Raw genomic sequence first — 10,544 nt, forward strand, 5'->3', positions numbered from 1 at the left:
TGAAGGGCGAACGTTTGTGAGAAGCAGCTTTAGTGGGTGAACTTCCACGCTAAGGTACGCGAGGACGGCCGGCCAGCCCATCACAAACCATCTGGCAGATGCTGGGAAGGGCTCCAAGTCAAACATCACATCAAAAAAACATCCGTTCTCAGACTGCTTACGCCTTGGACTGCTCTTGGTCTATCTGATCCATCACGTCCTGTCTGTCAGTGTGAAACTGGAAGAGAAAGGGAAGAGAAAGCCAGTATTAGAGAATGTTTAAGCTGTTTGCTCTGTACGCGAAGGGCAGTGGCTGGAGGTTACTCTGCGGTGGTGGTTTAAAGCCCGTGGTGATCCTCTTGGTCACTTGGCTCTTCTTATGCTGGAAAATTCCCTTTTTTGTGCAAGGATTGGGAAGGCTCTTCCACGTCCCGAAACCTCGCATGGTTCCAGCCAAGGTCAGTGTGGTGAATATCGGTGACAGGCGACCATGGGGCTGGTGGCAGAGGTGGTCACAGCCTTAGAAACACGCTGTCAATGAAAGTGCAAGGCTTCCTGGTACTCACACAGTGCTTTGAATCCTGAAAGTAATTTTAAATACAGCAATAACTTCGCAATAAGAGGAAAAAAAAAAAAAGAAAAGTGTTTATTTCCCTTTCCTAGAGGCGTTATTTGGTTTTTATTTTTAAGAGAATTGATCAAAGGAAAATCCGTATTGACAAACATAAGTTATTTTTCAAAGGCAAATTGAAGCCACTTTTCAGACTGCTATAGAAGATGAGTGGACTGTAGTGTTATGGGCCAGTTTGTAAGTTAATTTTGCCGTAAGATGGTAAAAACATCCATGTCCTCAATGGGTAACGGGATGAAAAGACCTTGGCTGTTCCCGAGGGAGCAGGACAGACAGCGGGTCCCCGGGGGCTGCTCTGGCCTTTGGCAGCCCAGATGTCAAAATAAATTGTGTTGTTTTAGGAATGCAAAAGTGATAGAAAATCTCCCATTCCCAACCAGTCAGTGCTGTAAGATTTACAGGGCATGAGTAACTCTGTTGTCAGGATTATTTTTTACGGAATGGATTGCTAATGTTAAATGACTTTTGAAATATCTCTGAAGAACTACAAAAGATAATAAAGATGTAATGAGGAGTGAGCTCTACAGAACGCAGGGCTGGGTTGTTACTTGAACGCTGGATAAGGGAGGGCTGATAAGAAACTCATCCCTTCCCAAGGGAAGAAGGAGTCCTGTCTTGGGAGGGTGAGGAAGGGAAGGGTCACACCTGGGAGACAAAGCCCTGGGACTCACCAACTCCTTTCTCAGCAAAAAAAATGACATTTTTCGGCTGGAATTACCTACGAGAGGTTGGCAATCGTTCTGGTGGGATGGTGCCAAGTCTCAGTCCCACTTGGACATCCCACTTCTGGCTCTTAATTCCTTCCCCATAGGGCGGCTGCTGCTGCAATCAAGCAAAATATTGCAATTAATGGAGAGTGATATCTTCAAAATATTCCTATCCAAAGTTCTGCACAGCAGGAGTGTAACTGTAGTGTGGATTGAAGCCTCAGAGACAACGTAAATGCTTACTTCTAATTGCATGAAATTATAAATTATTATCATTGCAGGGCTGAGGAATAACTGGGACGTATAATTGTGGGGAGAAGTACGTGATGGGTAAGGGAATAGAAGGGATGGAGGGAGCAGCCCGAGCTGTCGGCTCCATGTGCGACGCCTCCCAAGCAAAACATGACACAGGGCTGAAACGTCTTTCTGCTGTGACAGCCAAGCGCTCGAGGTTGGGAGGAATGCGGTCTGGGAGCTGACACAGCTAAATCGCAAAGAAAAAAACCCTTTTCTGTATTGCAGCAAAAGCCTGGGCAGAACTAATCCTCTCGCCGTGTGTTCTCTCCCCAGTTGTGAACCAGGATGGCCAACCTCTGATGGAAGGCAAGCTCAAGGAGAAGCAAGTCCGCTGGAAGTTCATCAAAAGGTGGAAAACTCGCTACTTCACCCTGGCTGGCAACCAGCTGCTTTTTCGGAAAGGAAAATCCGTAAGTCAGAAGAACATCCGTTTGATTTTTCTCTTTCCACCCTCCACAACGCCCTTTCCCAGAGGTTTTTACCCCTTGGATTTGCCCGTCGTGGTCTCTGTATGCCACATGAGTAACTTCAGCCAAGGGGTTGCTCATCAGCTTTAGTTACATTTTCCTCTCTGGATCAAAAGCGTGAGATTTTAAAGAGTTTTAGATTGGCACTGCTGGTGACCTGTGCCTGAGCATCATCCCCTCTGCCTGCAGGCATCGCAAAAGCTTCTGCATCCTGAGGCCGTCTGCTCCTGAAGGCATTACAGTGGGTTAAAAAAGAGTTTCCAGTCTTGAACAGTGACTCTTTATTTCCTTTAATAAGCACAAATTCAAGAAATTCCGCTCAGGTAAATGTATTTTTGCCACTTGCAAAGTGCATGGCTTGGGGCAGCAAGGTATGAAGCCACCACAGCCAACCTGCTGCGAGCCGGGTGTCATTTCTGGGCCCTCGGTTTTCATGGCACCAGCAGTGTTTAGGGAGAGATGGTTTTGTTCAGCATATCGGGAGAGTCAGGCCCTCCTGAACGCCTCGGGGCAGCCTCCAAAATCAAGCAACTGTTCACCTTTTTTGAGTGTTTTGCCCGCTTTTGCCATTAATAGCTGTTCTTGAGGCGATGGCGTTATAACTGTGTTATTGTGCAGGAAATATAGGGGTGTTTAAAACAAGGTGATCCTAAAATGCTTTTCTCCCAAAGGAACAGAGGGTTTTTTGTTTTCATTCCACCATGACCTAAATTCAGAAAAATTCTGCTTAGATTATTTTGAAATTGTTTGAAATTTATACTGTTAAGACTCATAGAATCACAGAATGTCTTGAGTTGGAAGGGAACTCAGGGACTCAGAGACAAATGTGTCCAAGGGCCTGGAAGAGCAGGTAATCGAATCCAGTCCCTATTAATTATTACCTCTCTGTTATTAGAAACTCATTTTCTTCAGCTTTTTACAATGAGAATTATCAAACGTGGTGCAAAACAGCCTGTTTCATTTTTTTTGTTATAAGACCTCTCTCTTAAATAATCCAAAAATGGAAGCATCTTCCAACTATAGTCAAACCTTAATATTTCTGATAAATTATCTTTATTATTATAGAAACCTAGTAAAGCTCCTTAAGCTGCTCAAGTGGCTTCCTGAGCCCCTTCCTACAAGAAACAGAGCAGGGCGTCCTGTCTGGGAGGAACACGAGCTTTTTGTGGGACAGCACAACCCTCCTGAACACAAGTAGCTCATCAAACAGCCTTTTCCTTACTTTCTAGTGACTTTTTCAGGTGTTTTGGTTGGGATTCTGAAGGCACTTTAATTGTGTGCCATAGCTACAGCTCAGTAGTGGCTGGTGTTCCCTTTTGAAAGAATGCCAGAATGTCTTTTTTTAGCAAGTCGATTGGCTTATAGAAATGTATATTTAATGGAATGGCTTTAATTAGCTCTCCAAACAAGCCAGGCATGTGGCACATGAGAAGCCCTTGGTTGCTCCCGGGATGTGATTAACACGCAGAAATCGCCTCCTTGGCTTTTCGTTCCTGGTGCTCCCCATGGGGCACGTGCAACACGTGAAGCTGAACGGCAGATTGTGCTCAACGGCGTAATTCGTACAGATCAACTTTCCCTTTTTAAATGGCTGCTTTGCTTTTTTTTTTCTTTTTTTCCGTAAAGTTGAACACAAATACCTGGACGGGTTCGTCAGCGTAGCCGGCTGGCATCCAGCCCTAGGGACTGCAGCGGGGTTATTGCTCCTGGGTTATCACTCTTTCAAGCTGGTGCATTATATCCTGTTATTTCTACACTTTTGGCCTAAATTTGAGAATCTAGTCCTGCCATTAACCATTGCTTGGCTTGCAGCACCACCCGTTTGGGTTGCACGTGTGCCCCGGGCTGGTTGTTGCAGACACCAAACACAACATTTCTAGCTCTTGAAGCAGGGCTGGAGGTGCGAAGCCTCACAGAAGTGGCTTGGACAATAAAAGTGTGATTTCTCAGACCCCATCCAGTGGGAGGACCCGCTCTGCACCTCGCTGCCCGGGTCCTGGTGCCGAAAGCATCGCAAGATGCTGCAAGGGGTGGAAGATGCTCTTGCCCAGCGGCATCTGGGGCTGGTTTTGGTCTCCGAGGCTGGATGGTGCTCATCTGGCCGAGCGTGACGGCTCTGCCCCATCATCCCTGGGCTGGGTGCTGCGTGGGTGTTTGGATTTGACATGTTGCTCACTTAAGAATACAAACCCAGCACAGAGAAGGCATTGTGAGATGGCCAGCTGGCTGTGCCTGCTGGTTCCTGGAGCCCCACCATGAACGGAGTAACCACACGGACAATGTTCGCTCTGTGTGAGCATCTGCGGGGACCGCGGGTAAAGGGGAGGCCGCAGAAAGCCAAAATAGAAGAGGTCTGAAAGCCAGCCACATCCTAAACTCCTGGAAAATTGTGGTAAACTCCTTCACAGAAATGTGCCTGGGGTACAATCAACTTTCTTGAGCAACTTGAGGCCAAACGCTGTGTGCTAGGAATAGATCATTTTTGCTAGATGGGTTTCTGAGTCTAAGGGTCTGGGCTTATGGGGTGCAAAGTTTTGGTTTTCGAGTCTATCCTTGCTTTGCATTTTTTGTGGTTAAAATTTTGATAGCGTTTATCCCAGGTGAGGTTTCAATGCTGAGCCAGCTTAATACTGTTGATAATACTGTCCCAGGTTGGCCAGAGAGGTGGTGGCTGAACCATCCCTGGAGACATCCCAGGCCAGGCTGGACGGGGCTCTGAGCAACCTGAGCTGGTGCAGATGTCCCTGCTCAGGCAGGGAGGCACTGGGGGGGCTGGGAAGGGCCCCTCAACCCAAACCATTCTGTGATTCTATGATAAAGCCCTAACGAGCGTTTGTGGAAGCGGAGGAGGTTGGGCCACTGCTGCGGTCCCGTGGTTGTACGTGGGGAATCAGTGATGGCTCTGGAAACGTTTGTTCCCATGTGAAGTTGGAGATTAACTTCATTGTTCGTGGAAGGTGGTTTGGTCAAAACTGAACATTTTAGAGGGAAATCATCCATTTAAAGAAAGCTTCTCAGGTCTGGAACGGGGGTCCCTGATACAAAAATGAATGAGACGGACAAAGAAATGCCCAGTTCTAGTCCTGAGTTTCAAACCTGGTCTGCTGGGAGGGCAGAGCAGCTCTGGGGACAGCAGGTCCCACACCGCAGCCTCTCCCTGGTCATACTCAGCTCCTGTGAGTTAATTAACTGCCAATTCTCACTCAGATCAGTCCAGACAGGAGCAGAAATCTTTTGGAAAACTTGCCTTAGTCCTCTCAGTAAAAAGCAGCTCAACAGGAAAAACACAAATATTCTTGAGGAATCGAGGGGTTAAACTTGGGCTTAAACTTCTCACCTGGAGACCCAATTTGTACATTTTTTATGAGCTCAGAAATCTCATCTCCTGCAGGAACTTCCCTGAATTTGCTCAACCCTCTCTTACACTCACTGCATCTGATTTTTTACAGTGATGCTAAGTTTTCCTAGGTGTACCTACTTTATACATTTTTAAACAAAACTGCAAACAAGTTCTCCCATATTCCCCATTCCCCACTGTGAAATGCTGTGATTTCCCTTGTGTTCCCGGGTCAGACTCGAGGTATCTGTTCTGTTTTCAAAACCAACAAAAGGAGTTGCTGCTTCCATGTGGAGGTGAGCAGCCTGAGAAGGGAGACGGCTCATCATGGCTCAAGAGAAGAGACCTTCCTTCCATCCCCAAGGACCAGCTGAGTTTTGTACCTGGGACACATCTGCCATCGGCATGAGTTGTGTGTGGCACCGTTAACAGAGGTCACTTGTATTAAAAGCCAGAGAAAGGGAAATCTGAGCCCATTTAATAGCTGAAGCTGGAATTAAAATGTGCAGATGCTGGGGGAAGAGCTTGTAAGTGTCACTGTGGACCCTTGGCCATTGGGTGCAGACCACAACACCCCAAGTAACCTGATGGTGGTTGATAGGTGACCGTGGCTTCACATGGGATGGGGGTTTCTAACTCCCCTAAGGCCCTTTTGGGAAGTCCCGTCAGTGCGTTTGGCCACATGAGTGATGTTTACAAGCCCAGCTCTGGAGACATCAACTGTTTATTAAGATGGTGGAAGCTCTACCATAAAATGATAGAATGTCCTGAGTTGGAAGGGACCCACAAGGATCATCGAGTCCAACTCCTGTCCCTGCGCAGGACACCCCAAAGTTCACACTGTGTGTCTGAGGATGTTGTCCGGTCTCTTCTTGAACACTGTCAGGCTGGGGCCGTGACACCTCCCTGGGGAGCCTGTTCCAGTGTCCAGCACCTCTGGGTGAAGAACCTTTTCCTCATGTCCAACCTAAACCTCCCCTGCCAGCTGAACCAGATGAACTTGGTTCTGTTTGTCTCTCCTGTCTTTCAGAAGGACGACCCCGACGACTGCCCCATTGAGCTCAGCAAGGTGCAGAGCGTTAAAGTGGTGGCCAAGAAGCGCAGGGACCGCAGCCTGCCCCGCGCCTTCGAGATCTTCACCGACAGCAAGACCTACGTTTTCAAGGCCAAAGACGAGAAGAACGCCGAGGAGTGGCTTCAGTGCATCAACGTGGCCGTGGCGCAGGCGAGAGAGAGGGAGAGCCGCGAGGCCACCACCTACCTGTAGAGCTGCTGGCACCTCCATGGCCGTGCCACCAAACCTACCGCGTCTGGGACCGCTCCGGCCACGCTGTGGACCTCTTGTACCTCCAAAACAGGGCCATGAGATAACGTGGGGAGACCACGTGTTGGCGTGGGCCAGGGAGAGCTTTGTGCAGTGCGAGAGGCCTGATGCCCGATGGCGCTACCAGGTGATGGAGGGGCCACCATGCGGGAGCACTCCCTGGCACTGGGACATTTGCTGCTGTAGAAGCAGCTTCCACGTCCACACGTGAAATGTGGGGTTTTTTCTTCAGCCTAATAGTCTGCAAGCCAAGAGTCGTGGTTGGAGACCAACCCGGACCCCAAGCCCTCAGCCCTTGCTGCTGAGATGCACAAGGTCTCGGTGGCTTTGGACACTGCCAAGGGCATTTGAGCACCTAAGGACTTTCTGCTTTCCTCAGTCACTTTCTGTCTGTAAACAGATAATTTTCCTTCTTATTTAATCTCTGTGTACTTTATCCTTTTACTGTTTATATATGTGCTGGTGGAAATAATCAAATTTTCTGCTGCTTTCAGGTTTGAAATGGAGCAGTTTTAAAGATTTAATACTGCTGAAAAATAATTTTAAATATTTAACTGCTTTGATTTTCCCTATTTTTTCTCTGCTTTACAACTGAATATAATTTTTAAAAAATTATTTCCCTTTGTTTTTTTTATTATTTGTTTTCTCTCTTCTGTAACTTTTCAAAATTTCTCCAAAACTGGAAAATTCCCTGTTTTGTTTTCTTTGTCACTCTCAAATGGTTCCAAAGTAGAGGAAGTACTGTAGCAAAGACTGAAAGCAAAAAAGAAAAAGATCGGGGAAAAATCGAATGAGAAGTCTGCGGTGAAGAAATTAACTCTGAGACCATTCAAGCCTGAGTAGAAATAAAAATTTGGAATTTTCCAACCTAGAAAAATATATCTTTTGCATATCAGACCCAGTTCTCTGGCGGAGTGAGGTTGAACAACTGAACTTCTGAATTTATAGCCTGATTTTTCCACCGTCCTACGTGTTCCCAGCTCTCTTGGTTTCGCTGGGGTGGTCGGTGGCTCTGAAAAGGGGGCCCAGGACAGCTCAGAAATGGTTTTCCTTCTGCATTGAATTTCTCTCACTTTGGGAAAACAGGGCAGCAGTTGGCCTGGGGATGCTCGGTGAGGCTGAAGGAAGTTTCCGTTCGGTTTTGCCAATGCAGTCAGGTGTGGATTGCAGAGATTCTTCTTAAATAAGTCATTTCTTCGCAAGGCACAGCATAGAGCAGCTCGAGCTCGGTACCTCCGGAAGAGAGGCCTCAAATAAAGACAAACTGTGGGCAATTCTACCGATGCCCCCGCACCCCGGGCATCACTCTGGGCCAACTGCAAAATCAGAGTCTGGGCTCTCCCCGTTCTTCATTAAATCTCTTCATTTTCATCAGGCAGGCCATCAGTCATAGTCCTGACCTTCAGTTGCAATTTTGCACCTGCAGCTGGAGAAGAATCAGTTCTTGGCAATAACCAAAACATTCTTCTGGTTTGTCTTCTCTTAGACCCCATTCGTTCCTTTCCTTACCTGCAGGGACACAGCTCCCCCATCTTCTGGGACCTTTTTTGCTCAACAAGGCAGAAAGCTGGAAGGCTTGGAGCTTTCAGAAGTTCTGCCGAGCAAACTCGGTTCTGCTGAGGGTGGTTTACTGCGGTGGTTCGGTGTCCTCTGCCTTGCTGGGAAGTCGTTCCCTGGGGTTTATGGCCAGAGTTTGCATTCTTGTATTGTCTGTATAAATATTTAGCTTTGGAGTTGGAGAAGTTGCAAGTGCTGAGTGTTGCTGGGGTTTGTCGCTCCAGCCTGCCAGAAATCTGTAGTTTGTTATGTTGACAGGTAAGATGCAAACATTTGGTGATGAGCATTTATTCAAGTTAAAGGGAGAAATATTTTTTGTTTTATGGTAGTACGGGAGCTGGCAGCTCCAGAGAGTTGTTCCTCGAGCTGATCCAGCAAAGCACCATCAAACCTTTTGGGGAGAAACACCACGGGCCTGGGGCAGCCCCAGTGCAATGAGTTCCCACTTACAGTGACATCAAAATCAGGCTCAACTTGGAGAGGCTGTTCGCTATTTCTGTGTCCCCCTTTTTAGTTGCCAACACTGGTGGGGATCTCTGTGTTCCTTTGGGGTCTCCTCCTCTCTTCCTCCTCTCTTCCTCCTCTCTTCCTCCTCTCTTCCTCCTCTCTTCCTCCTCTCTTCCTCCTCTCTTCCTCCTCTCTTCCTCCTCTCTTCCTCCTCTCTTCCTCCTCTCTTCCTTTTATATTTTATTTTACTTTTTCCCATTATTTTTCACCATTTCCCGGACCTGACGTTGATATTTACGGATACCCCAGGGCCGCGGTGCAGAACGATGCTGAGCCTGGTGCGCCGCGGCTCTGCTGTAGCCACCCCTGGGCAGGGTGCAGGGTGGGAAACCAAAGCAAACAAGCTCACAGTTGTTTTGAAGCAGCATTAATCTGAGGTGACCAGGCTCTGATGGCCACCTTCTGGGAGCAGGGGTGATGTCCCTAAGGCAGGGTGCCACCACGCTGCCCACCCATAGCCTTGGTACCACCTTTCCAACCCACCCCTGCAGCCCGGAGATGTCCCCGTTTCCCCGTTTGTGCAGCCCGACTGTCCTCAGCCACCGAGCACCACCTGCACCAACCCCAAACCGTTTCTTTTCCAACTCTCCACATCTTCCCCAAATCCTCTTCGAGACAGCGAAACAAAACTGATAATTCCTTCCTTACATTCTCACGCTCTTTCCCCGAATCCTGCGGGAGTTCACGTGTCTTTCTTTTGCTTTGCTCGAGGGTCTCCAGTGTTTCCTGAGAGCTTGGTTCCTCCCAACACTGATGGGCTGGAGCCTTCCTCCTGCCCTGGGGGCCTCTCCAGCATCTTCAGCCCAAGCTCCTAATGCGAGTTGAACAACTGACCTGGAAGGTCAGCAAGTCCTCCTCCGAAATGACAATATTTTATTTCCAACATTGCCACGATGACTGGAGAAGGAAGCGCCTGTAGATCACACCACGGGGCAAGTGGCTGAGAACAAAGCAGTTGCTGAAGCTTTCCTGGATGATGGAAAATCAGGGAGGGCTATAAAGTCAGCCATAGGTTTGTAGATCTGAAAGATAAGTTTGCATTGATGCTAACGATGTCAGAGGGGAAACACAAGACTCTGTCGATGGCCCGTGCGATGCCCGAACCAGCTCCAGGCTTCCCAATGCTCTTGGCGCTCCAGAGAGACACTAAAATGTTCAAATTCCTGAAAATTCTTGTGGAGATGAGTGTTGGATCATAGAATGTAGCAAAGGGATCAGAACAACTTTGTTAAAGCTAAATGGAGTCACAAAAAATATTGAAAGCCCAGCCAGGACCAGTCTATCCAAGCACGTGTATGGACACCTGGGCAGCCAGTTTGCACTCCAGGACATCACTCAGCAGGTACGGAGGAGGAGGAGATCTACAGTAAATTGTGTATTTTATGCATACAAATAATGCAGCTCTGCAGACCAGGCTGTCGCCACCAGGAGAACGAAGCCCTGGAGCCAAACCTCAATTTAAAGGCAGCAGTGCAGGGGTAGGAAAAACCAGATGATGGGAAATTTCCACGGCGCCTCTGGCAGATGAGGAAAAGGGATGTCAGTCATTTAATTGTCAATATCTGGACCAATAAATCCTTGTTTTACCCACAGGACACACCATTGAGTCTAATGGGAATGAAGTTAATTTGTAGGCGTGAACTTGGGGATTTATGGTCTCAAGTTCCAGATCATGTCCTGTACTAAACACCAAACGGACCCACTGAGGCACGTCGCTGGGGTTCAGTGACACACCGAG

General features: G+C 47.9%; 1 protein-coding gene across 2 annotated transcripts in view; it reads left to right on the plus strand.

The window, feature by feature from the left end:
• The window catches only part of VEPH1 (ventricular zone expressed PH domain containing 1), a 67,620-nt gene extending 60,935 nt beyond the window's left edge, over positions 1 to 6,685 (plus strand). For both annotated transcript variants that reach the window (XM_065640340.1, XM_065640341.1), the window contains 2 exons: positions 1,888 to 2,024; positions 6,449 to 6,685. In XM_065640340.1, the coding sequence (XP_065496412.1) occupies positions 1,888 to 2,024; positions 6,449 to 6,685 (374 nt within the window). The remainder of the gene's footprint in view (positions 1 to 1,887; positions 2,025 to 6,448) is intronic.
• Positions 6,686 to 10,544: the final 3,859 nt, after the last annotated feature.

This window comes from Caloenas nicobarica, chromosome 8 (genome assembly GCF_036013445.1).
Source record: "Caloenas nicobarica isolate bCalNic1 chromosome 8, bCalNic1.hap1, whole genome shotgun sequence".
NCBI lineage: Eukaryota > Metazoa > Chordata > Aves > Columbiformes > Columbidae > Caloenas > Caloenas nicobarica.